The following is a 25096-nucleotide window of genomic DNA, read 5'->3' as shown; positions in this document are numbered from 1 at the left end:
GAAGCAGTCACTTCTATGACCTAACCAAATTTTGGTTTTGGTTTTTGGTTTTTGGTTTTTTTTTGATGTGGCAATGAGGGTTAAGTGACTTACCCAGGGTCACACAGCTAGTAAGTGTCAAGTGTCTGTGGCTGGATTTGAACTCAGGTCCTCCTGAATCCAGGGCTGGTGCTTTATCCACTGTGCCACCTAGCTGCCCCCACCAAATTTTAATCCACTTTAAAACACTTCAGATTTTACACCCAATTGTTTAGTGGTTCCTTTTTCATGGCTGCTGTCACTTGCATTTGCTATCAATTGCATGGTTGCTATCTCTTTCCAGACATTTCTGGCCCTATGACATCAAGTAATTCTTACTTAAGTATTGGTAACTTTGGAAGGAAAGGAAGAGCTAAGAGCTGAAGCTCAGGAGGACTAGGCCTCCTGCTTGTAGTTGAAAACAATATTAGGGGGAAAATTGTGTTGCAAAGGAAGGGTGAAGGGGAATAGTCATCATCTGATTACCACCAACTTATGTTGAGATACAAATACATATCACAGTCATACACAGTATCTATCCATTTATATGTTGTCCTTGAGTCATTTCAGTCATATCTAACTCTCCATGACCCCATTTGGGGTTTTATTGGCAAAGATACTGGAGTGACTTGTCGTTTTCTTCTCTGACTAATTTTAAAGATGAGAAATTAGGTCAAACAGGGTTAAGTGACTTGTCCAGCGTCACACAGCTAATAAGTATCTAAGGCGAGATTTGAACTCACATCATCCTGATTCCAGGGCCAGTGCACTTTGCCACCTAGTTATATTTTATTGCTTGCCCTCCATTCAATGAAAATCTACATATTAATAAAACACATTTTCTGCTGCATATTATAAATAAAAACATGAAGAGAAATAAGGTAGGAATACATCATTGAAGGGATGCATGAGTAGATACAGATATAGGGTGGTAGTGAGAGTGAAGGATAACAGATGAACAGTGCAAATATCATACTGATGTCCACAGAATATTAAAAGATTCAGAAGCAGGCCTCCAGCATATTGGCAGGGGAATATCTGTGGGGAATTTACAGAAGAAATGAACATGAATAGACAGAGAAGTTTCAATAAATGTTTAACAATGGTCCTCTGTGGGGGGAATATGGGGAGCATACTTTTCTTAGTTTAATCGGCATAATTCACATTTTCTTCATCACCTTCTTAAGTCTAATCAGTCAAAAAACCCAATAGATCATGCCTTGGTTGTATTATTCACTGATTTATTAGTTGGAAATTCTTACCCTGAAAATTTAACAATTAATTTTCTGGAGTTAGTACAAACAGCCTTCAGCAGCTCCCTGAGAAAATCACAAGATGAGAACATGTGCTAGGTGGTGATTTGTACTGGTGAAAAGAGCATCCACCTACATGGAATAATGGATTTTTCAAGTATGAAAGTAAGTGCTTCCCCCATATGCCCTTTAGACCATTTTGAAATATTTAGTATACCACAATGACTATTCAACACCATAATACACTCTACAAACCCGAAGTGCTACATAAATGTGACTCATTATTGTTATTACTTCAGTGCAGGTATGACACCTGTATCCTAGAAGTCTAGAAGTCTATTTCATTCAATTTGTTAAGTATATCCTATATACAAAATGCTAAGTCAAGTGATGGAGAAAATAAGAAACTTTTCCCTTACCTTCCAGAAGTTGTTGATCCCCATAAGAGGGTTGATAGGGAACAATGGAGAGTACGTTCATCTTGAAGTAAAGAGTGACCTAGATGTTCACAGGATCACAGACTTACAGATAAAGGGGACCCTTATTTAAAGGTGAGGAAACTGAGACCCACAGAGGTTACGTGAATTGCCCAAGGGCCACAATAATATTAAATAGAACTAGTATTTGAACCTTAGTCCTATTACTCCATGCTTTTTCCACTGCATTATCTTAGTTCAAATCCTGCTCTGAAAATTCATGAGCTGGGTTAAAATTTGAAAGTCATAACCTCTCTGAGCCTCAGTTATAGATTTTACTATGTAAAATGGGGATAATATCTGGAATACCTACCTCAGATTACCTACCTTATTGTGAAAATCAATGAAACAATGTTTTTAAAGTGCTACATAAATGTCAGTTATTATTACTACTATGGGTGATAAAGTGCATGCATGAATAACTAGAGCACAAAATGACACGATAGAGTTATTAAAAAGCATCATAACTTACTGGAAGGCTCTCAGAGAGTATTGGCATTGAGCTCATCCTTTAAGTATGTGCAAACTGTACAGAAAGAGAGGGAAGGAGTGGCTAGAAATACTATTCTAATGATCTAAAATATGAGAGGGAAGTAAGTCGAAGTAAAATTCTTACCAACCTTCACATTTTAGATCAAGACAGCTATATATGATAGTCAACAGATGCTAAGTCTTTGGTATAGAAACCTCTCTATCATTTTGAAAATTTAAAAAAAAACCTTCATAAGACAAACTGTGCAGAAAAAAATCTTAAAGTCTTTCTTCTAAGACCACAGCTAATGTGTTATTTCTAAGAACTTATGTAATAATGTCTTAAATTTTAAATAACTCTTATGAAGTGTTCAAAGTGCTTTAGAAGCAGTTTTACTTATAATCAAATGTTTGGGGTGATAGATACTGTTAAAAACCCTATTTTGCTTATGAATAAACTAAAACACACAGAGGTTAAGAAATTGAAGAGGTAGCCTGTCACAATGAAAAGAATGTTCTGGATCTGTGACCTATGATCCATATGACCTTGGGCAAGTCACTTCCCAATAAGCTTCATTTCTTCCTCTGTAAAATAAAGTGGTTGGAGTGGATGACCTCTAAGGTCCCTTTCAGTTCTAAGCCTATGATCCTATTTCTTGCTAATGCAATGATTAATTTGACAATTAATAATTTCTAAGACCATATTCAACTTGGTACAGGCTAGGGAGGTAGTTACTATTCTTTCCCACAGGGCTAATAATGTAAATTTTTCATTTAAAAAATCCTTAACTGCCAAGATCATGAAATGAGAAAGGAAGAGAGAATTGGTTAAGCAAAAGGGCCAAGAAAGAAAACAGCAATTAAACACCTGAGCTTCAAAAGAATCAATTAAAAGAAGATTTAGTTAGTTATTGGGCTCATTTGGGGGTGTGGGGGGGGGAGGCAGCTTAACCGCTTAGTCATAAAACATGGCTAGAATTTTACCTCATCGCACTAACAGGAAAAAAAAGGCAATAGGAACTGCTTTGGGCATAACCAATGAGTTCATTTTCCCAGTCAGAGCTATTAATAGGCAGCTACCTCATGCAATTGCATTAACCAGATTCCTGAAATCTACAGGACACTCATTTGCTTGATAGCTCTTAGCTCTCACACTGTTTCTCAGCCCTCATCACCTACAGTATAGCACTTACACATATTCATACACACACACACACACACATATACACACTGATGTAAATGGAAAAGAAATGAAAATGAACAAAGAGGAGCAGCATATTTATTTAAAGATATAAGATTAGTGGCATATGTATGTATGTGCTCTACTGTATATATACATAAACATATGCAGACAAATAACATATTCACATCTATGTAAAAAGTAGATTTTTGAGAGCTTATAGTATTATCTGTAAATATATTATAAACATAATAATGTAATGTACACATAATGCATATATCACCAATATTTTATATATGCATAATTATACAAATATTATACTCTAACCCCCCAGCCTTTACATATATGCAGTTTGCATATACATGCAAAGGCCTGTAATTTCATTTGGCTCTTTGTAGACACTTAATAAAAGTTTATTGACTGACTAATAGAGAAACTCCCTTCATTATTGTAGATAAGTTTTAGAGAGTTGCCTCAGACACTGAGGGGTTAGATGAAGTGATTTGACCATATGTATAAAAGGTAAGACTTGTTTAGTCATTTTTAGTAGTAACCCTATTTTGGGGTTTTCTTGGCAAAGCTACTGAAGTGGTCTCCCATTGCCTCCCAATGCTCATTTTATAGATGAGGAAACTGAGGCAAACAAGATTAAGTGCCTTGCCCAGGGTCACACAGCTAGGCATGTCTAAGGCCATATTTGAACTCAGAAAGAGGAGTCTTCCTGCTTCCAGGCCTGGCAATTTATCCACTGTGACACTTAGCTGCTCCTTACAAGGTAGAACTAGAGCCTGCATATTCCTGACTCCAGATCTCTCTACTAAGTGACAACACCATATTGACTCATATAAATATGCACATGGAAATACCAAGAAATAGCCAATTATGTCAGGTATATAGTATTCCTTCTTGAGCTATTTCACCAACTCGCATTTAAATTGGTTGGTTGGATCCCCTAAGAGTGGCAGATGACTATTCTCCTTAGAGCTCTAAGAATAATACTGATGGGATTAGATTTTCTAATACTACTGCTCACAAGTCTTCACTGGAGTGGAGCCCAGTAATTATTAGTCAGACTTAATTAGTTTTTAAAAAGGATATTCACTAAGCAGGTACAGCAAGGGCAGTTGTTACAGAAATAATCACCCAGTCAGCCACTGAGGCACATACCTACAATCCCTGCATACTAAAGGAGGCTGAAGCTGGTTGCTTGAGTTCAGGAGTTCCGAGCTGCACCAGGGCTAAAGTCAACTGAGTATCCATAATATACCAGGCACCATTATGGTGAGTCCCTCAGAGGTAGGGTGGGTGGCCTTCCAGACTGCCTAAGAAAGGGCAAGCCAGACTAGGTTGATTAGACCTGTTAAGGTTTCTGTGTCAATCAGCAGTGGCATTGGGTCTGTGAGTGACCTCCGTATATCTAGTCTCTAGTACATCTCTTGGCTTCTTAGACAGACACTGTCTTTAGCCACTATTGCTCTGGGGATGCTGCTACCAACTTTATTGGTGGTGACTTTCTGAAGTTATGTTATATCCTTTAAATCCCATCTCTAGATATTCAGTTGTTTTTGCTCAGAGGAATATTTCATCTTGGTGTCATCCAACTATATGCATAGTGTCTTACTAGACAAATCTTCTAGGGAGTTGGTCAGTGAGGAAGGGGAAAGGGAGAGAGGGAGGGAGGGAGGGAGAGAGAGAGAGAGAGAGAGAGAGAGAGAGAGAGAGAGAGAGAGAGAGAGAGAGAGAGAGAGAGAGAGAAAACAAACCTCTAACCTCTCTCCAAGAGCAATTCTTTCTCAGGGGACTGGGATTCTCAGCTCCTGAATTTGTCATCCTCCCCTACTTCATCTCTCAACTAGCTTGCTGTTTTAATATGGTGCCTAATCGATATGATTTGGTTTCTGTGACCAGTCGTAAGATATTTCCTTGTAGTGTTATCTGTCTTTATCCAATGACTAAAATTCTCCATGATCCTATTTTTAACTTGATTTCACTGAGATGTCTAGTACTTCTGTGATTAATTGGTGTGAAACTTTTGCTTGTGCACATATACACACATAAATGTGTATTTTCATTTTATACATGCATATAAATGGGTATGTAGTATACAGTAGACCCAGCATGACTATAATATGTACAATATGCTACATGGTATATCACAAATGGATGGGAATGCGTGAATTTAATTCAAGTGATCACTACACATACTACTATGGGCAAGCATCCCTTAGAAGAAATGGACTCCCAAAGGACTAATGATAAAGCATACTATCTACCTCCAAAGAAAGAACTGATATTGATTGAACACAGACTGAAACATGCTATTTTTCACTTTCTTTCATTTTTTATTTTATTCATGCTTTCTTATATGAAATTACCAATAAGGTAATGTTTTATATAATTGTAAATGTATAATCTATATCTGATTGCTTACTGACTCAGGCTGGAGTGAAGGGAGGGAAGGAAGGAGGGATAGAATTTGGTACTCAAAATTTTAAATTAAAATGTTTATTATTATTATTTTTAAAAAGAAGAAGAAATGGAATAGCCCACATATTCAATAAAAGAATGAGAAAATCAGTAATGGGATATAATCTCAAAAATGACAGTATGATAACTGTTTGAATCCAAGGGAACCCATTCAATATCACAGTAATATGTCCTATGCTCCAACCCCTGATGGTGAAAAGGCCAACATTGATCAGCTCTATGAAATCCTACAGCATCTTCTAGAAATAATATCTCTCCCCCCGCAAAGAATGTCACATTAATCACAGGGGATTGGAATGCTAAAGTAGGAAATCAAAGGATAATTGAAATAATATGCAAGTTGGACTCAAAGTACAAAATGAGCCAGGGCAGAGACTAACAGAATTTTGTCAAGATGAGTCACTGGTCATAGAAAACAGTTTTTCAACAACCCAGAAGGGGATGCTACACATGGACATAACCAGATGGTCAAAATAGAAAACAAGTTGATTATATACTTTGCACTCAGAAGTGGGGAAGCTCTATACAGTCAGTTAAAACAAGACCTGGAGTGACTGTGGATCATACCATGAGCTTCTTATTGCAAAATTAAGACATAAATTGAAGAAAGTAGGGAAAACCATTGGACCAAGACCTGAATGACATCCCTTATGAATATGAAGTAGAAGTGATGAATTGATTTAAGAGACTAGATCTGGAAGACAGAGTACCTGAAGAACTATGGACAGTTCACAATACTTTTTAGGAGGCAGCAACAAAAAACATTCCAAAGAAAAAGAAGAACAAAAAAGCAAAATGACTCTTGATGAGGCTTTACAAATAGCTGAGAAAATAATGAAAGGGAAAGAAAAAGGGAAAGAATAAAGGGAAAGATATACCCAATTGAAAGCAGACTTCCAGAGAATAGCAAGGAAAGATCAGGTTTTCTCAAATAAGCAATGAAAGAAATAGCAGAAAACAATAGAATGTGAAAGGCAAGAATTTCTTCAAGAAAACGAGAGATGAGGAGCAGCTAGGTGGCACAGTGGATAAAGCACTGGCCCTGGATTCAGGAGGACCTGAGTTCAAATGTGGCTTCAGACACTTGACACTTAATAGCTGTGTGACCCTGGGTGAGTCACTTAACCAATATTGCCCCACAAAGGAAAAAAATAAAACTAGAGATGTCAAGGGAACATCTCATGTGAAAATGGACATGATAAAAGACTAAAATGGTAGGTACTTAACATAAGTAGGAGAAATCAAAAAGCAAGAATACATAAAAGAACTATACAATAAATATATCATCACCAAGAATCACAGTGGTATAGTTCCTGATCTAGAGCCAGACATCCTGGAGAATGAAATTAAGTGGACCTTAGGAAGCATTGCTAACAATAACGCTAGTGGAGGTGACAAAATTCCAGCTGAGCTATTTAAAATCCTAAAATATAATGCTGTTAAAGTGCTGCACTAAATATGCCAACAAATTTGGAAAATTTAAACAGTGGCTAATGAATTGGCAAGGATCAGTTTATGTTCCAATTCTTAATAAGAGAAATGCCAAAGAATATTCAAATTACTGAACAACTTGCATTCGTTTCACATGCCAACAAGTTTATGCTTAATATTCTGCAGGGTAGGCTTCAGCAACATGTGAAAGGAGCATTACCAGAAGAGGAGGCTGGCTTTAAAAGAGGCAAAGGAACAAGAGACCAAATTGCCAACATTCACTGGATTATGGAGAAAGCTAGGGAGTTTCAGAAACTATCTACTTCTGTTTCATCGACTACACTAAAGCCTTTGACTATGTGGATTACAACAAAATGTGGCAAGTCCTAAAAGGTGGGAGTACCAGATCATCTTACTTGTCTCCTAGGGAACATGTATGCCAGTGGAGAAGCCACAGTTAGAATAAAAAATGGAACACCTGTTTGGCTTAAGATTGGAAATGGAGTACAAGGCTATATATTGTCACCTTAATTATTTAACTTATATGTAGAGTATATCATTTGAAATGCCCATCTGGATAAATCAAAAGCTGCTGGGGGAAATATCAACAATCTCAGATATGCACTGATGGCAGGAAGTGAAGAAGAATGAAGAAACAGTTTAGTGAGTGTGAAAGAGGGGAGTATAAAGCTAGCTTGAAATTGAACATCAAAACATCATGGCAACTGGACCCATCACTTCCTGGCAAATAGAGGGAGAAGAATTGGAAATGGTTTCAGATTTTATATTCTTGAAAGACACCTGCTTCTCAAAAGGAAAGGTATGGCAAATCTGGACAGTATACTAGGAAAACAGAGACATCACCTTGCCAACAAAGGTCCATATAGTTAAAGCTCTAGTTTTTCCAACAGCAATGTATAGCTATGAGAGCTGGACTATAAGAAAAGATGAGCACTGCAAAATTGCCACTTTAAAATTGTGGTGCTGGAGAAGACTTTTGAGAATCTCTTGGACAGAAAGGAAATCGAATCATCAATGTTGAAAAGAAATTAATTCACAATATTCATTGGAAGGTCAAATGCTGAAGCTGAAGCTTAAATACCTTGGCCACATAATGAGAGGACATGACCCATTTAGAAAAGATCGTGATGTTGGAAAGAATAAAGACAAAAGGAGAAGGGGACATCAAAGGATGAGATAGATAGATAGATAGTGTTATGAACAAAATGAATATGAGGTTTGGACAGACTTTAGGAGATAGTGGATGATATAAGGGCCTGCTATGTTATGGTCCATTGGGTAATGAAGAGTAAAAAAATGACTGAATGACTGAACAGCAACCACATATCATAATATACATAATACTGTATGCCCTCGAATTAACTCTCCTTTGTATATATGTATATATATTAATATGCCTTCATATTTATACAAAATTGCATATATAACAAGTATTTTGTATTGTCTATAAAAGAAAAATAATTATACTAATATATGCATATTAAAATACTTTAAGATGGCCTTTTTTTCTTATTTAGAACCACAGACACATATAAACAGAAACAAGCTCACACATAAAACAAAATGCTACTTTTTTTCCAACTAAGAGGGCAGAAGAGCTGATATAAAAATATACAATGATTAAAAAATGAGGGTTCTCTTCCAACTGCAGAATCAATGGTGAAAATATATATTTGACCTTTTTTACTGCCCCGTTTAGTTTGCAACATTCTAAGATATGGATTGTTTGTTGTTGTTGCCTTTTTTATATATGTTCTTTTGTTGATTTTTTTAAAGTATAAAGCATTTCTTGGAGGTAATTCTATTTTACAGGTTCTCTTGCTTTTGGAAAGTTAGCCTTTGATGACTACTAACCAAGCAAATAAAGAGATGGGTCTTCAGGGTAAATTAAGCAAACACTGAAGCCTCTGTCATCTTGCCAACCTAGAGAACTTCTTGTGTGGGAATTCTTTCCACCAACTTCAAATATATCTTTGTGACTCAATCATTAAGCCACACGCCCTGTATTATGACCTTCAAATTCTCCAAATGTAAAATGAAACATTTTAAGGAACTTTAAAGTAATTTTTCCCAAAACACAATTACGAGGAAACTGGTACTAAGGAGAAAACTTTAAAAGAAAAAATAATGTCTAAATGACACTTAGAGTTTTCCTAAATAGCAAGAGATAAAATGTTTTACTTGCTAAAGATTTTTCAATTATCTAGTTAAAAGGATCAACTGTAAAAATAGATACAGTATAATAATTCAATCACCTATCAGAGATAGGTGAAGAGTCAGACCAATGGTGCTGAGACAAGTGCACCTTTCTTCATGAAGACAGGCTGGATCCTAAAATATCCTGGGTGTACTAAACAGTGCTTTGAGGTACTATACCAGTGAACCACAGAATATTAATGAAAAACTTTGTAGGGTCATTCATTAAATAGTAGAAGAGAAATTTGGAGGTGATTTTACACAGTAACTCATTTTACAGAAGAGGAAACTAAGACCGTGAAAGAGAAGATGAAGTTCCTAAGATCACACAAACAGCAGAAGAGCACGGACTAGAAGTGAAGTTTTCTGATTGCCAGTTCAAAGCTCTTTCCTTTACAACATCCCACAGGTATTTTTTTGTGTGTGGGGGGGACTAGGTGTAGTTTTTGTTTTGTTTTGTTTTACTTTGTTTTTAATGAAGTATTTTATTTATTATTTTCCTGTTACATATAAAGATAGTTCTCAACTTTTGTTCATACATGCTTTCCAATTTCAGATTTTTCTCCCTCCCTCCCCCCTCCCCTAGAGAGCAGGTAATCTGATATAGGTTTTATATATATATATATATATATATGTGTGTGTGTGTGTGTGTGTATGTATGTATATATATATATATAACATTAAACATATTTCTGCATTAGTCATGTTATAAGAGAAAAATCAAAGCAATGAGGAAAAATCTCAAAATAGAAAAACAACAACAACAGCACCAAAAACAAAAGAAATAGTATGGTTCATTCAGCATCTATACTCCACAGTTCTTTTTATTTTTCCTGGATTTGTAGATGCTCTTCCATAATGAGTTCCCTGGAACTCTTCTGTACCATTGCATTGGTAAGAAGAATATAGTCTATCACAGTAGATAAACACACAATGTTGATGATACTGTGTACAATGTTCTTCTGGTTCTGCTCATCTCACTCATCATCAGCCCACGCAAGACCCTCCAGGTTTCTCTGAACTCCTGCTCATCATTTCTGACAGCACAATAGTATTCCATTACATTCTTATACCACAACTTGTCCAGCTATTCCCCAATTGATGGGCATCCCCTCAACTTCCAATTCCTTGCCACCACATAAAGAGCAGCTATAAATATTTTTCCCACAGGTATTCTTAATGATTTGGGGGGGGCAGTGTTAATGCCATTGCATCATTGACATTTTGGTGAATTATATAGACCCTGCCCAGAATAATGTTTTAAATGCACAAAATACACAAGATTACAAAGGAAACAAATTGTATTGGCATCTAGCTATCATATATATGTAGATCATGTATATGTATGTGTGTATAGATATAGATAGACAGACAGATAATGAAAGACCATAGAACTCAACTTAAGAACCCCTGGACATTGTGTATTTGTAATGAGTTGATGCCTTTAATAAGGTACAATTTAGTTATTCCTGTGCCTTAATTCACTCATGTGCATTACAGTTAAACCTCACTAAGTAAACTAACTATATAGGAAGATCAATCTGAATTAAACATTTTTTGAAAGGGGGAAATGTAGTTTTGTGTCCTTTTTAGTATTCAGAATATATCAGAACCATGGAATGTGTGGGGTATTTCCCAGGCCTCTATAATTTGGTAGATAGTTAAAGGGCAGCTTGTGTTGGTAAATGTTTAACAATCAGCTCTTCAATAGAAAAACATACCCCCACACAAAGAATGTATGCATGATACACTTATAAATTTAATCCACCTCATTAACATTTTCTCCATCATTTTCTTAAATTGAGCCAATCAACAAAGGGATATATCAAGCCCTGATTTTGCAATGAAAATTTAACAGTGGCTTTTTATGCAAAGCTGTAGCACACTTCTGGAGGAAGAGAGCTCCTAACTCATTTGTAATTTAGTAGAAATTGCCTGAGAATCTGACAGGCTAATTAACTTATTCACTACAGTCAAGAAGTTTAGTAAGTGTCAGAGGTGGCAACTGGACTCAGGGCTCCAGGCCTCCCACTCTCACATGCCATCCATTATTTTACACTGCCTCTCACATAATATCCTACTCTGTCAGTAAGAACTTGAGTTCAAGTTCTCTTGATTTCAAGGCCAGTTCTCTATCCCCTATGAAACACTGTCTATCAGTAATGTTGTTGGATCCGATTTAATTCTTTACAAAGACTCATTTTAAATCAGCACAATAATTATCTATGGTGCAGTTCATAAGATCATAGGATTGAGAATTGAAAAAGACTTCAAAATTTATCTACCCCCTTATTTTACAAATAGGAAATTAAGACCGAGGGAGGTTATGAGACTTGCCCTAGGATTTTTAATGGGGTGGATCAAAATAAGTAAATGAACACATACACACACAAATAAATATAAAGTATCATGAGAGTATTGCCTGCAGGGCTGAATCTCTGAAATTCAAGGATGATCCTTTTAATTCTCTCATCCAGTCAATATATCAATATGTTTATTGTAGGGGGAAAAGGCATGCCTTATTTTTCTCAAAATTACAAATGGAGTGTGAATTGGTTATGAAAATATGTTCATGGGTCTAATCCAACCATTTTCCCATGAGCAAAACAATGATAGACACATTTTTATTCTATTAAAATTAGCTATTCAAGATGGACCACTATTCAGGAAAATGAAATTTTCTGGCTTTGCTATCTTAAAACTCCTTTCAAATAGTTTGTCACTGCTTCTGTTGCTGACATCTGTTTTTCATGGACTGTGACTGAATGAAGCATTCGAGGTCTCAATCATGTTCTAATTTCATTTCCAAAAATGTTAGACTCTTCTCTTACAAACTTTTATGTACCCGCACACAAAAATCAGGATACATATGAATGTTTATAATGTATATATATGCAAATCAAATCACAATATATCTGCATGTTTGTGTGTAGACATATGTATTATTTTTTACAAGTTGATTGTCTTCTATGACTACTAATATGAACTCTTTGCTTGAGATATATCACAAAATGAATTTTTTCCTTGATTCCATGACCTGTATTATAGGAAAGCAGTTGATGTCTTCACATGTATAAGTATACAACCAATATATACTTCATACCCCCTACTACATTACTACTGTAATGTGTTTATTTAGAGCAAAGATTCCTGGAAGAGTACTACTTAGCTGTTTTTTTGTTTGTTTAGTTTTATTTTTTGCACACCCACACTCCCAAACAGTTCCTTGCCTTTATCTTTTAAAAAATGTAGCTAATGAACAACTTACAAGTTTTGCTTACAAGTTTCATAATTTATATAAGTATAGTTTTGGGGGTTTCTTTTTTGTGGGGCAATGAAGGTTAAGGGACTTGCCCAGGGTCACACAGCTCAAGTGTCAAGTGTCTGAGGCCGGATTTGAACTCAGGTCCTCCTGAATTCAGGACTGGTGCTTTATCCACTGCACCACCTAGCTGCCCCCATAAGCATAGTTTTGACTTTGGTTTTCTTAGTGGACAATACAGCAGTGCAAATATACTTAAAGGATACTCATTTTTAAATCACCAATGATTTTTACTATAGCCTAAGGAAGGCAAATAAGTATTTAACTTTGCTACAATTCAGCAGAGCTTTCCTTTGTACTCCAAAAGCTATGTGGACCAGTACTCTGCATGAAAACAATACAGTTTAGCTAAAATGGTTCAAAGCCTCTAACTAGAGTGTGAATTTATAGTGATGGGGGGGGGTAGATTAACCATCCTCTTCACACTCCTGTGGAGTTCCCAATAACTGGGAAATCTGTGAGGTGCAGAGAAAAACAAGATACCCCAGCATCCTCCAGTGAGTGAAGATGAATTTTCACATGCTGCCTTGGATTCTATAGAACCCGAATCTCTAGGTCATACAGTATGAATTACTGTAAATCCTTTCGGTCAAGCTGGCTTTGTAAAGGGAAACAGATTTATAGTCACATCAAGGTTTAAATTGAGCTGAATGTCAAAATTCTTAAATTCAATGGGGTTTTTTGGAGGGATTAACGCAAGAGAGCTCTGGTACCCTTTTTTTTAAAAAAAGAAAAAATTCTATGATAGCCTTGAATAACACAGTCTAATTAACATGGCATGATTTTTGTGTGAACTCCTGAGGTAAATGCAGTTCTGTGTTTTGAACTAAGCCAGAAGCGCTTGATTAGTGCTACAGACAGTACTCAAAGGCATTATTCTTATTCTGCTAAGATGTATCAAGACCAGAAGGGTTTGAGGAGATAGAGATGGGGTCTTGTGCCACAGAACTCTTTGTAAGGTAAATGGAAAGACATATTTTTTGTGTGTTTTCTTTTGTTAAATAACACACTTCCATAGGTAGAGAAGAATTTCAATATTTATAATAGCTGATATTTATTTAAGGATTGTAAAATGCTCTATATGTGAACTCAATTTGATCCTTAGGACAATCCAGTGCTGTGATTGTGATTGTGGCTCCCATTTTAGAGATAAAGAAACTGAGGGTCAGAGAAATGAAATGACTGTCCATGGTCACACAGCTAATAAATGGTCAGAAGCAGTCTGCAAATGAAAAGGAGCAAGCATGAAACACTGAAAAGAGGATTGATTGGTTCTGGAAACAGAACCAGTTCAAATTCCCTCTGATTCTACCTTTTTGATCTTGGACAAAAAAATAATAGCTTTCTTCCCAGGACTTTAGTATCCTCATCTGTGAAATGAAGGAGATGGACTACATGACTGTTGATGTGCTTCCCGTGTCTAGATCTACCCCATTCTCCTATGACTCCGAGGCAGTATGTATGCTGGACTGTCTCAGTAATTCGCATACCTTACATACATTATCTTGTATGGGCTTTACAATAATTCTTCAAGGAGCCACAAATATGCCAATAACCCCTTCAAACTTTTTCATGAGTTACTATAGCAAAAAGGCAATCACCCATCTGATTAAAAAAGATTCCCCAGTTCCACTTCATTGGTTCTTGGATCCAAAGACATTTTGTCCATTACCGGCCAATACCTACCTTCTCGGCTTTAGAATCGGTCAGAACTCACGTCACTGGGAACCCTGCTACAATGGGGCAAGAGGGGAATTCAATGGAGTAAGGGAGGAATTGAACGGAATAACATTAGAAAAATCTAAAATAGAAAAAAATCAAATTAAAAATGAAAGAAAATATTCTGGTATATTATGCCTTTTAACGTTCAATGGACTGTTTCATAATCTATAGGTACTATTCTTTTTTTTTTTTTAGTTTGATAGACACTGCCCAACCCCCACATCACACACAATCACTACCCCCACAATAAAACCTATTCAATTGGAGGCCGGGTGGGAATACTCTTTCGACTCTGGTTTATATTATTCAGATTTTTAAAAAAGTGAGTTACCAGGACACAGACTACCTTTCCGTCAATTAGTGATCCTTAGTTGTGTGTGTGTGTGTGTGTGTGTGTGTGTGTGTGTGTGTGTGTGTGTGAGAGAGAGAGAGAGAGAGAGAGAGAAAGACAGAAAGACAGACAGACAGACAGACAGACAGACAGACAGACAGAGACAGAGAGACAGAGAGAATCAGATGAAGAATAGAAGGGGGGTGGGGGCCACTGTTCTCTGCTGTCATGACACAACAACCCCGATCTGGGTGAGAAGCAGTATCTCTTCTCTTCAGCTAGATTGGATGGGAGTGACTGATCTGGAAAAAACAAAAAACAAAAAACAAAAAACAAAAAACAAAAAACAAAAAACGTCTACCCGTTATTCAAACCTCTGATTTTAGGGGCAAAGCAAAACAAAGCAAAAAAAAGATTAAAAAAATTAAAAAGCCACCAAATATGATCTAGGATAAAAACGAGGCGAAATAGGACCAAACGGATAATATGCAAACGGAGGAAGGAAAATAAAGCCTCTTGGGCTTTGAATTGATTTTTTTTTTTTTTTGCCTTGAGAAAAAAGGGGGATGGGGGAGAGCCCCACGTGTCTTAGAAAAGCTTGTAGAGTTAAAGCGCCACCTTCAGTTGTCTAGAAGAGGAGAAAGCTGATGTCCACCAGAATACAGCAGTGCCTCTGGGAAAGCTGAAATCAACCCACCCTGATTCTACCAGGCAAATGAAAATCAAAGACTCTAGTCTCAGAGATTTTACACCCACCATCTCAATCCCTCCGCTTTCGTCGCACCTCCCCTCCCCCCCTTAACAGAATGCGTGCGGGGGGGGGGGGAGGGTGTTGGAGGACAAGAAGCCAAAGAGGGGGATTCAGATGGAGGCTAGAAATCTTTCTGCAACCTAGGTACAATAGCAGAGACAGATCTAGCGGGGGGGGGGGGGGGGGGGGGCAAATATCTCTAGGCGTGACCGTCTTAGTGTAACCACCTTCACGAGGAGCCCATAGGGAATGGAGACATACGCCTCAGTGACACGGAGAGAGAACGCATAGATGCATAACAGACGCATATATTTTAAAATAACACATTTCTAGACATGCTTTTCCCCCACCTCCAGCTTTCCAATGAAGCCCCGCAGGCGGGGCAAAGGGGGAGGAGAAGGGGAGTTAATAAAGGGAGCTGGGCGGAGCTGACAGCCGACGATTGGCTGGCCCAGGGAGTGATGTCACCCATATGACACCCTGATAACTAGTTGGGAGAGAGCCTTCAACTTTTTGCAGAAGGAGTGCGCGCGCCTGGGAGTACTTGGGGTCCGGCGGTTGCGGCAGGGAGCGCATTCAAGCCGGAGAAAAAGGGGTCCTGCGACGCCGCCGCCGCCGCCGCCGCCGCTGCCGCTGCCTGCCTCTGCCCAGAAATCTCGCTGCTGTTGCTGGTGCCGCTGCCGCCGCCACCGCTGCAGCCATCGCCACCGCCACCGAGACCTCAGCGGGTAGCAACCACCTAAGCCTCCGCAGCCGTTGTGTGCAGCTGGAGGGGGAAGGGGGTGGGGGGGAGGGGGGAGAAGAAAAAGGGGGTACGGAGGACTTTGCAACTTGCCAGGGGAGGTGGGGGGGTGGGTGGGTGGGAGGGGGAGGGGGCTTGCCGCACAAGAGAAAGTTGCTTTGGGTTTTAACGCAACGCACAACGCCCGACCATGGTGCAGCAGGCAGATAGCCTGGAAAGTGAGGTCAACCTGCCCCGGGAGGCGATGGACACAGAGGAGGGTGAATTCATGGCTTGTAGCCCAGTGGCCCTGGATGAAAGCGACCCGGACTGGTGCAAAACGGCATCGGGCCACATTAAGAGGCCGATGAACGCTTTCATGGTGTGGTCTAAAATCGAGAGGAGAAAAATCATGGAGCAGTCTCCAGACATGCACAACGCGGAGATATCCAAGAGGCTGGGGAAGCGGTGGAAAATGCTGAAAGACAGCGAGAAGATCCCCTTCATCCGGGAAGCAGAGAGGCTGCGGCTTAAGCACATGGCCGATTACCCCGACTACAAGTACAGGCCCAGGAAAAAGCCCAAAATGGACCCTTCCTCCAAACCTAACGCTAGCCAAAGCCCTGAGAAAAGTGCCGGCGGGGGCAGCAGTGGCGGGGGAAGCGGCAGCGGGGGCGGCGGCGGCAGCAGCAGCAAGAACTCCAAGAGCTCCAGCAAGAAATGTAGCAAACTGAAGACCTCTTCATCCTCCTCTTCGACCTCGTCCTCCTCCACATCCTGCCCCAAGCCAGGAGCCGGTAAAGCAGCTCACCACGGGGACTACGCAGGCGAGGACTTGGTGTTTGGTACCCTAAAAGTGAATGGCGCGGGAGGCGGTGGCGGCTGCAGCAAAACGGTCAAATGCGTCTTCATGGACGATGAGGATGAGGACGATGAGGATGAGGACGACCTTCAGCTGCGGATCAAGCAGGAACCCGAGGAAGAGGACGAGGAGCATCCAGGGCGGCAGCAGCAGCAGCAGCAGCAAGCCCAGCAGCTGCTTCGGCGCTACAGCGTTGCCAAAGTGCCCGCCAGCCCCACGCTGAGCAGCTCGGCGGAATCCACCGAAGGGGCCAGTTTGTACGAGGAGGTGAGGGCCGGCGCGACCTCCGCCGGGGGCCACGGCGGGGGCGGCAGCGCCAGCCGCCTCTACTACAGCTTCAAAAACATCACCAAGCAAAGCGCCCAGCAGCTGCAGCAGCCCAGTCTGTCCCCAGCTTCCTCGCGCTCTGTCTCCACCTCCTCCTCCTCCAGTTCCAGTTCTAGCAGCAGTGAGGAGGCTGATGACCTGATGTTCGATCTGAGCTTGAATTTCTCCCAAAATCCCCACTCGGCGACCGAGCAGCAGCTGGGGGGCGGCTCAGCGGCGGGGAATCTATCCCTGTCCCTGGTGGATAAAGATTTGGATTCGTTCAGCGAGGGTAGCCTGGGCTCCCACTTTGAGTTCCCTGACTACTGTACCCCGGAGCTGAGCGAGATGATTGCGGGGGACTGGCTGGAGGCGAACTTTTCCGACTTGGTGTTCACATATTGAAAAGGGGGGGAGGGGGCACCTCTGTTTCTCCCTCGACCAGTAGTGTGGAGCAGGGTTCGCGAGGAAATCGTGATGATGATGAGAATAATGATGATGATGATGATGGGGAAAGAGAAGATGCTCATGATGTTGATGTGATGATGACGCAAAGAAATTGGAAAAGATGATAAAAATTGGTGGAGTTTAAGAGAAATGAGTAGTTTTTTGGTTATTTTTCCTGTCTTTTATTTTAATTTTTAAATTCTTCCCTTCCCCCTCCCTTATCATGTCTCAAGGTAGTCCAAACCCAGCCTGGAGTTGTGATTTCCCCCATCCCCACCCCAAAATGTGTATTATTTTTTTGTATTTTTTTCCCTGAAATTAGTGATCGCAACAAAGGCGTAAGGGACTGGGGGCGGGAGTAGGGGGAGGGGGAAACGCTCCGGAAGGCGCTGTTTGAAGCTTGTCGGTCTTTGATTGAAGTCTAGAAGACGGTCTGCAAAGAAGCCTTTTGGCCGCGCAACTGTTACTCAAGGGGGTTTGTGGATTTTTTTTTCTTTCCTGAGAGATCTTAAAGAACTGTTGATTTAAAAAAAAAACAAAAAAACAAAAAACAAAACAAAAAAACAAAAGGGACCATTGCAACTTTTTATTATTATTATTATTTTTTGGAGGGAGAAAACTGATGTCTTCTATGCATCCGATTCTTAACAAAACTGCAGGGAGCTTGAAAAAATACAGACTGTACAAACGCTTACAAAAAAAAAAACAAAAAAACTGTGAACTGACTTAAGATCAGAGTTTACTTTTCAGATCAAATTGTTTATGGTTTTACAAATGTGATTTCTACTTGCCAACCTTTTTTTTGTAACTTGTTCCCTTATACCTCCTTGATTGAATACCAGACAGCCTAGACCTCAGTACAAAAGGTATTGAAACATTTTTGATACATAACAGACCTCAGTCTTTTTTAAAAATTAATATATTTTCAGGCGTATTTTTGTACAGTGAAAAGGGAACATTCTTGCTGTGTTTTTTCAGTAAGACTTTCAGGCACTTCTTCCCTTTTGATTTCTTTTTTCCTCTGTTTTTAGCATGCAAGTATGTTGGTACGTTATGTCCTGGTTTTAAAAGGATTAAAATTTTTAAATAATCCTTGCATCTAAAGGCCTTGTGGTTTTAAAAAAAAACTTTTTTGTACAGCTATAGTTCAGATTTGTTCAATATTTGTAGGTAAAGATTTATTGAAAATGGTGATATAGACCTCAGAGCTGTTACCTTAGTTTAAAGATTGTATATGTACTGTATTATAGTAGGTCTTTATGTATCTCATACGCTGTGATATGTGGATGGGGCCCCAGATGGAAGGTATGAAACTGGATTCTCGATTTTTAGCAAAAAAAAAAGGCACATAGTAAAAGAAAGTTTCTTCTCATTTTGTGCAATATAATCTAAATAAAGTACAGACCATCTGCACATTTTGTAGCAAAAGATGGCAAAGCAGACTCATGCACTGTCAACATCCTTGCCTGTTTTTTTTATGCTGAAAGTCTGTATCTTGACAATTTTAATAAATCAGCTGGAACTGATAGAAACTCGTATCGCCAATAGTCTCTATGGAGGTGAAGCTGGAGAGTGTCACGTATTGTCCGCCCCTAACTCGCAAAGAGAAGCAAGAGATCTAGAGAGGTGGTTCTGTGCTTGTAGAGAAAGAACCCTGGGGAGGGGAAGGAAGGGGGAGGGAGCGGCGAGGGCTATACATTTTTGATGACGGTACAGACTTTTAAAGTGCTAAATTGATGAGAGAGAATAATATCCGGGTTTCTTTATCATCTTCCTTCGGCTACTTACTAGAAAAATGACCTAGTAGTATTCTTTATCTTCCTCTCCCCGCCTCCCTTTTCTCACCTTTTTCCCATTCTCCTTTTTCTCTCCGCTCTCCCGCCTTCTCCCCTTACCCCAGACCCATCCAACCCAAGTGCACCCGAGCCTCTGAAAAATGGCAGGGGGAGGGGCGGATTTTGAGCGGACTCGATTTGTGCACGTTATTGTGATCTTATCTGCGCATTAGGATGTATGTATTTTTCTTGGGGCCTGAGGGAATGAGGGGCGCGTTCCATGACTTCCCGAGGTTTGTTAAGTGGGGGGTGGGGGGTGGGACTGGCTGTGGGGATTTAGTCTGGGCGCGCAGCAAATTTACCTGCCCTCCGCTCGCGCTGCCTCCCGCAGGGTTGCCTGCCAGGGTGGGGCGCTCGGTTTTGCAGTTTATTTTTTTCCCCTGCAAAGGGACGTGGGTGCCGGCGGGATCCGCTTATTGCAGTTCTTTGCCTTTGGGGTGGTGGTGGTGGTGGTGGTGGTGGTGGTGGTGGGGAGGGAAGGGGAGGCGTTTTCTGGGTGTCCGCTTCTTTTATCGTCTCCTAGGGGCCAGGGTTGGGAAGGCGGCTAGGAGCGGAGCTGGGGCGGGGGAGGGAGGGAGGTGGGGGTGCGCGGGGAGGTAGCCTGATCCCAGGCTCGGCCCCTAAAATGGAGGGGAGGTGGAATGTGCCCAGGCGCTCTCGGGAGATGGAGGGGGTGTGGCGGTGGCCCGTAGCGGGCGCGCATCCTGGGGTCTTGGTGCATTTGCTGGAGCCTGGGTTAGGCTGCGCAGCGTAGAGCTAGGCAGAGGAAGAAAGAGGATATTAGGGAAGGAGGATGAATGTGAAAAGCATTGGAATCCGAAATGAGAAGAGAACGGCTGCTGTTTATTTAGGGCCAGCCACCCAAAGTCTCTATACAGTAGTCTCTTTGGGGGTTGGAGGGAGAAGGTTACAGTGTTCTGGGTTTGAAGAGGAGGCCTTCAGGGAGGGAGACAACTGATGGGGGATTTCTTTGGCTATTGGCCTGAGGAAGGGGGAAAGCTAGGGCTAGAGACCAAGCCAGCTCCTCCCTCTTTTTCCCCTCCCTGCTTTGCATTTTCAAAAAGGCAGGAGGGACAAGTCTCCTGATGCAAGGCTAGGCCGCCTCCTTCTTCCCTCCTTCCTTTGGAGCATCCATCCCTCTGCTGGGGATGGATGTGCTGGGCTAACCATTTGCTCTAAGGGGTGGGGCTGGGGGTGGGGGTGGGGGGACTACAATTTGTGTGTTGGCTGTTAGGTGGAGTAACTGGAGGAGAAAAACAAACAAATAGGAAAAAGGGGAGATAAACTCCCCAGACCTGTGCTGGAAGTGTGGAGGTTCTAGAAGGAGGAAGGAGCTTGCCTATGGCTTCTAACCCCACCCTTTCTCTCCCCACCTCCAACCAAGGGAACCGACTTTCGGGGCCCGGAAGGAGGTGTGTGTGTGATAACAGAGGACTTGGAGGGAAGGAGATTTGCTGAAATCTTTTCTCTCTTTTAAAAAATAGGCAGATTCCTTTATTTTCCGAAAACATAGGGGGAAACCCTTTCTTCTCTGGATATTTGCATTGGTGTCTCTGGGAAGAATGGGGGAGGTCAGGAGAAGCTGCATCTCAGATGCGATTTTTTTTCTTTCTCCTCCCTCCCCATCACCTTTGCTCTGTCCTTGCTTTGGCTAAGGGGGCCCGCCCAGCTCTCTGCTCAGCTTTCAGCAGCCCACATGGCAAACTGCAGCCGGAGGACGGGGGCAGGGAAGGTTGGCTATGCTTTTTTTTCTTTCTTTCTTACACCTAGTCTCTGCTTCTGGTACTGCTCCCTGACTGGCCACTCCTTAGCTTTTGGGGAGAGGGAGCAGGACCTTGGTTAGAAATAGATATTTGGCCCACCAGGGGCTGCTTGGCCCCTCCCGCTTTTTCTAGGTGGCCGTGTTTTCGGGAGGGCTGCATGAGCAAAGACTAGGTCCCTGCATAGTTAAACCTACCAGTGCTATGCCTCAAGCTCTGATGATTTGAAAAAGGGAGATTTTAAACGACTTTTTGAAATCCAGTGCAACATCCTTCATCCTAAGGGAAGGTTTTCTTTTTAAAAAAATTAACTGCCTGAAAAATCATTCCAAAATGTGTCTCCTTCCAGGTTTATTGAAACTTGGCTAGACTAAATAGAAGCGTCCAAATCCAACCAGGAGCTGGTATACCAAAGGGGCTTCCCCCTCAGCCCCCACCCTTGCTTTACAGTCGGGCCTGTGTGCTGGCCTCTCGCTCGCGCCCCTCCTCCACCCCACTCTCCATTCCCCTGGGAGGAGCAGGGAGGGGGGAAAAAAAAAAGACAGATTCCCTCCATTTCCCTTCCTCGTAGATTTTCTTTCTATGAGCCGTCAGAGTTCAGTAGTATACACGGAAGAAGAAAAGACTGATAGTGTGAACATGGTTCTCAAGATAGAACGGTTTTTCTTTAAAATGTTTACTTTCTTTTCTTTTTCTTTTTTTTTTCTTTTTTTTTTTTTTTTGCCAAATGATAGACTAATGTAGTCATTGGTCAGTCCACAAGTAAATGAGCCAGCGGTTTACAATGACAATTCACTGTGCTGGTAATTTTTAGTGGCAGTCCCACTGCTACAGTTTTAAACTCTTGCTGAAAATAGGAATCCTGCATCCAAATTTGTAAGGCATATGAAATGTAATATTTTGAACCAATACTTTGCATGTATTTTAGGTTTCAAACAAAGATGACTCTAGGCTTTTTCTGTGGTGAAGTATCTGCTCTAAATTAGTGAAATGGTAAATAATTTGCTCTCATTATCAAAAAAGTGGGGGGAGGCATACTCATGGTTCTAAATAAAAGCTGTTTTATCCTAAGTTCTTGCTAGTAAATTTACAAATACTATCTTGGAAGTCCAAATCATGGTTAGCTAAGAGCTCAGGACAGAGCCATGCAAGGCACATGTGAGCCCTATTAACTACTATTAGATGATACTGTTTTGATGATTGCATTGTGAAAAATTCTTAATGAATTCTTTTCTGAATGTCTAAAACATAAGTACGACTAATAAGGTATCCTTAGCACTGGATAGTTTTCAATAAAAGTTTCTTGTATTTTCATTTTTTTTGGTCTCATACATTATAAGTCATTTTTTCCCAACTAAGAATCGACAAAGTAGGTTGAAATCTTAACATTTATCTCTCCTGGGGGGGAGGAGGAAATGTATACTTGAGTGCACTGCAGTCTAGCCAATGGGTGTCCTGCTGTTTATAATTAGTTCACAGATTATGATGATGATGGCATTGCTTGACCAGGTTTCCATCTTTAAAACAAGACAAAAACAAAATCAAAAACTGAGCCAGAATTCTCTTAGTGATTCTTTAAACTATTCCTAGAGGATATGTGGAAGTATTACTCCAGTCCTTTCCCTCTGATATGCATCCCCTTTATTAAAAAATAATAATAAAGGCAGTTTACTTAAAGACTGTTCTTTGCAAATAATTTGTAACTTATGAATGACTATGGTCAGAGGGTGAATTATTAGTAGGATGATTCTTGTCTAACTAGGGGAAAATGACTATACTCTTGGAGGAGATGTTCTGTTTAATGTTAATCAAGGGGAAGTGATTTAAAGATGCATGCATGGCAGAGTCAGGTAACATTTTATTGCTTTTCAGTAAAAGGAAACAATACTGTCAAAAGATTGAAGTTTGCCTTTTTCTTGCTTTTTGCAGGAAACAAATTATATAGTACATATATATATACTGAGCATTTTTATATAAGGTACAGTACAAGAAAGTCTGTTTTGCCCCCATTTTGGAATTTACTTTTTTATGTCCAAGGAATCTGATGGTTGAAGCAGAAAATTTGCTCATTTTTAAAGTTGTCACTCAACTTGACTGTACAGGCAGTCTTAACATTTTTATTCACTGGTCACTGATATGATTAATTAAATATATATGTATATATTCTGAAGTTTTAATTTTGTGCATATGTATTACCATTAACTATTTGGAGAGAGTTTGTTTTTTTTTTTGCTCTCTCATTTATAGTACCTTTGTAACCTGTTTTCACTGGTCACCCTGATTTTAATAGGTCTCTTGCTTTTAATGCCTCTCCATGGTAAATATAAACTGTTGGGTTTTTTTTCTTAAAGTAGAAAGGTGGTCGAAAGCAATTTACTGAGTAATTCATCATTTTATCTGTAAAACAGCAGTTTTCTTGAGTGCAGCATCAGGGAAGATTTCCAATATACTTCTTAGTCCCCAGTTTTAGAAAATATCCATTAAGAATCTGTGTTTCAAATGTCCCTTGTCCAGCCTGAGCCCACAGGAAAATATAAGACTGAGCCTTATAGATCTTAACCAGGAATTTACCAACTGTCTCCATAGATTTTTTTTTTTATTTCATCGTTTTGTTCACAGTTGGTTCATTTAAAAATAATCTTGATTATTCCTCACAAGTCATTCAGTTTCTTCCACCCACATTCCCTTCACATTTGATGACCTGACAGATTCTGCTATTTGATGTCAACTCAGTTCTTTCCTAGAGTCAGCCCTAGTCTTCAATCATCATAAAGATCAAAAGGAGATTCCTTAGATTGGGCTCTCTTCCATTTTACTTACTTCAGGCCTTTCCTTTGAATGCTAGCATCTTTTCCTTTTTTCTCTATTGTAGCCTGATTTTTTTTAACACTACCTATATCAATTAGCTGCCTAATTAGTTTTATCTACTTTATGTGGATGCAGTGAGTTTGTAAGAGAATTTCACAAGCAAGTAGTTTTTTAGTGAACTTAAAGTAAACAGAATTTTAAAGGAGACCTATTTTTATACTCAATAGAAGCACAAAGGTGCAGAAAATGTAAAATGACTTACAAAAGGGAAACAAAAGTTCATAATATTCCATGTATAAAAGTAATAATTTTATTGGGTAGAGATACTCTGAAAAGATCCAATACCTCTGTCAGTGCAAAGAGAGGAATATTTTAAATGTTCTTAGAAAGTTTTGATTGACTGCAATTGCAAATGAATGGCTTCTCTATAAAGCAAGGCAAACCACTAAAGCAATACGATCAGGTTGGGATGAGTGGTTTTCAATGAGAAAAAAAAGATCAATTTTAGCAAACCTGGAAGTGCAAAGGTAGAGGCTTCAGTCTTATTGTTTGATCAAACTTCTTTTTCATTATCACGTAAACCTGGATTTTCCATGCTGTGAAGACTGACAGAATAAAGCAATATGACAAAAACTACTAGTGTGTGAAAAAAAATTTTTTACTCCAGGGTCCTGAAGTGATTACTCATATGACTATTC

At 40.0% G+C, this 25096-nt stretch overlaps 1 protein-coding gene across 1 annotated transcript; it reads left to right on the top strand.

The window, feature by feature from the left end:
- Positions 1–16524: 16524 nt before the first annotated feature.
- Positions 16525–20262, top strand: SOX11 (SRY-box transcription factor 11). The gene has a single exon (XM_043980006.1). The coding sequence runs from the start codon at positions 16592–16594 to the stop codon at positions 17951–17953; it is 1362 nt and encodes a 453-aa protein (XP_043835941.1). The 5' UTR covers positions 16525–16591; the 3' UTR covers positions 17954–20262.
- The last annotated feature ends 4834 nt before the right edge of the window (positions 20263–25096 follow it).

This window comes from Dromiciops gliroides, chromosome 2 (assembly GCF_019393635.1).
Source record: "Dromiciops gliroides isolate mDroGli1 chromosome 2, mDroGli1.pri, whole genome shotgun sequence".
Taxonomy (NCBI): Eukaryota; Metazoa; Chordata; class Mammalia; order Microbiotheria; family Microbiotheriidae; genus Dromiciops; species Dromiciops gliroides.
The sequence above is the reverse complement of the archived record's forward strand: the minus strand, read 5'-3'. Positions and strand labels throughout refer to the sequence as shown.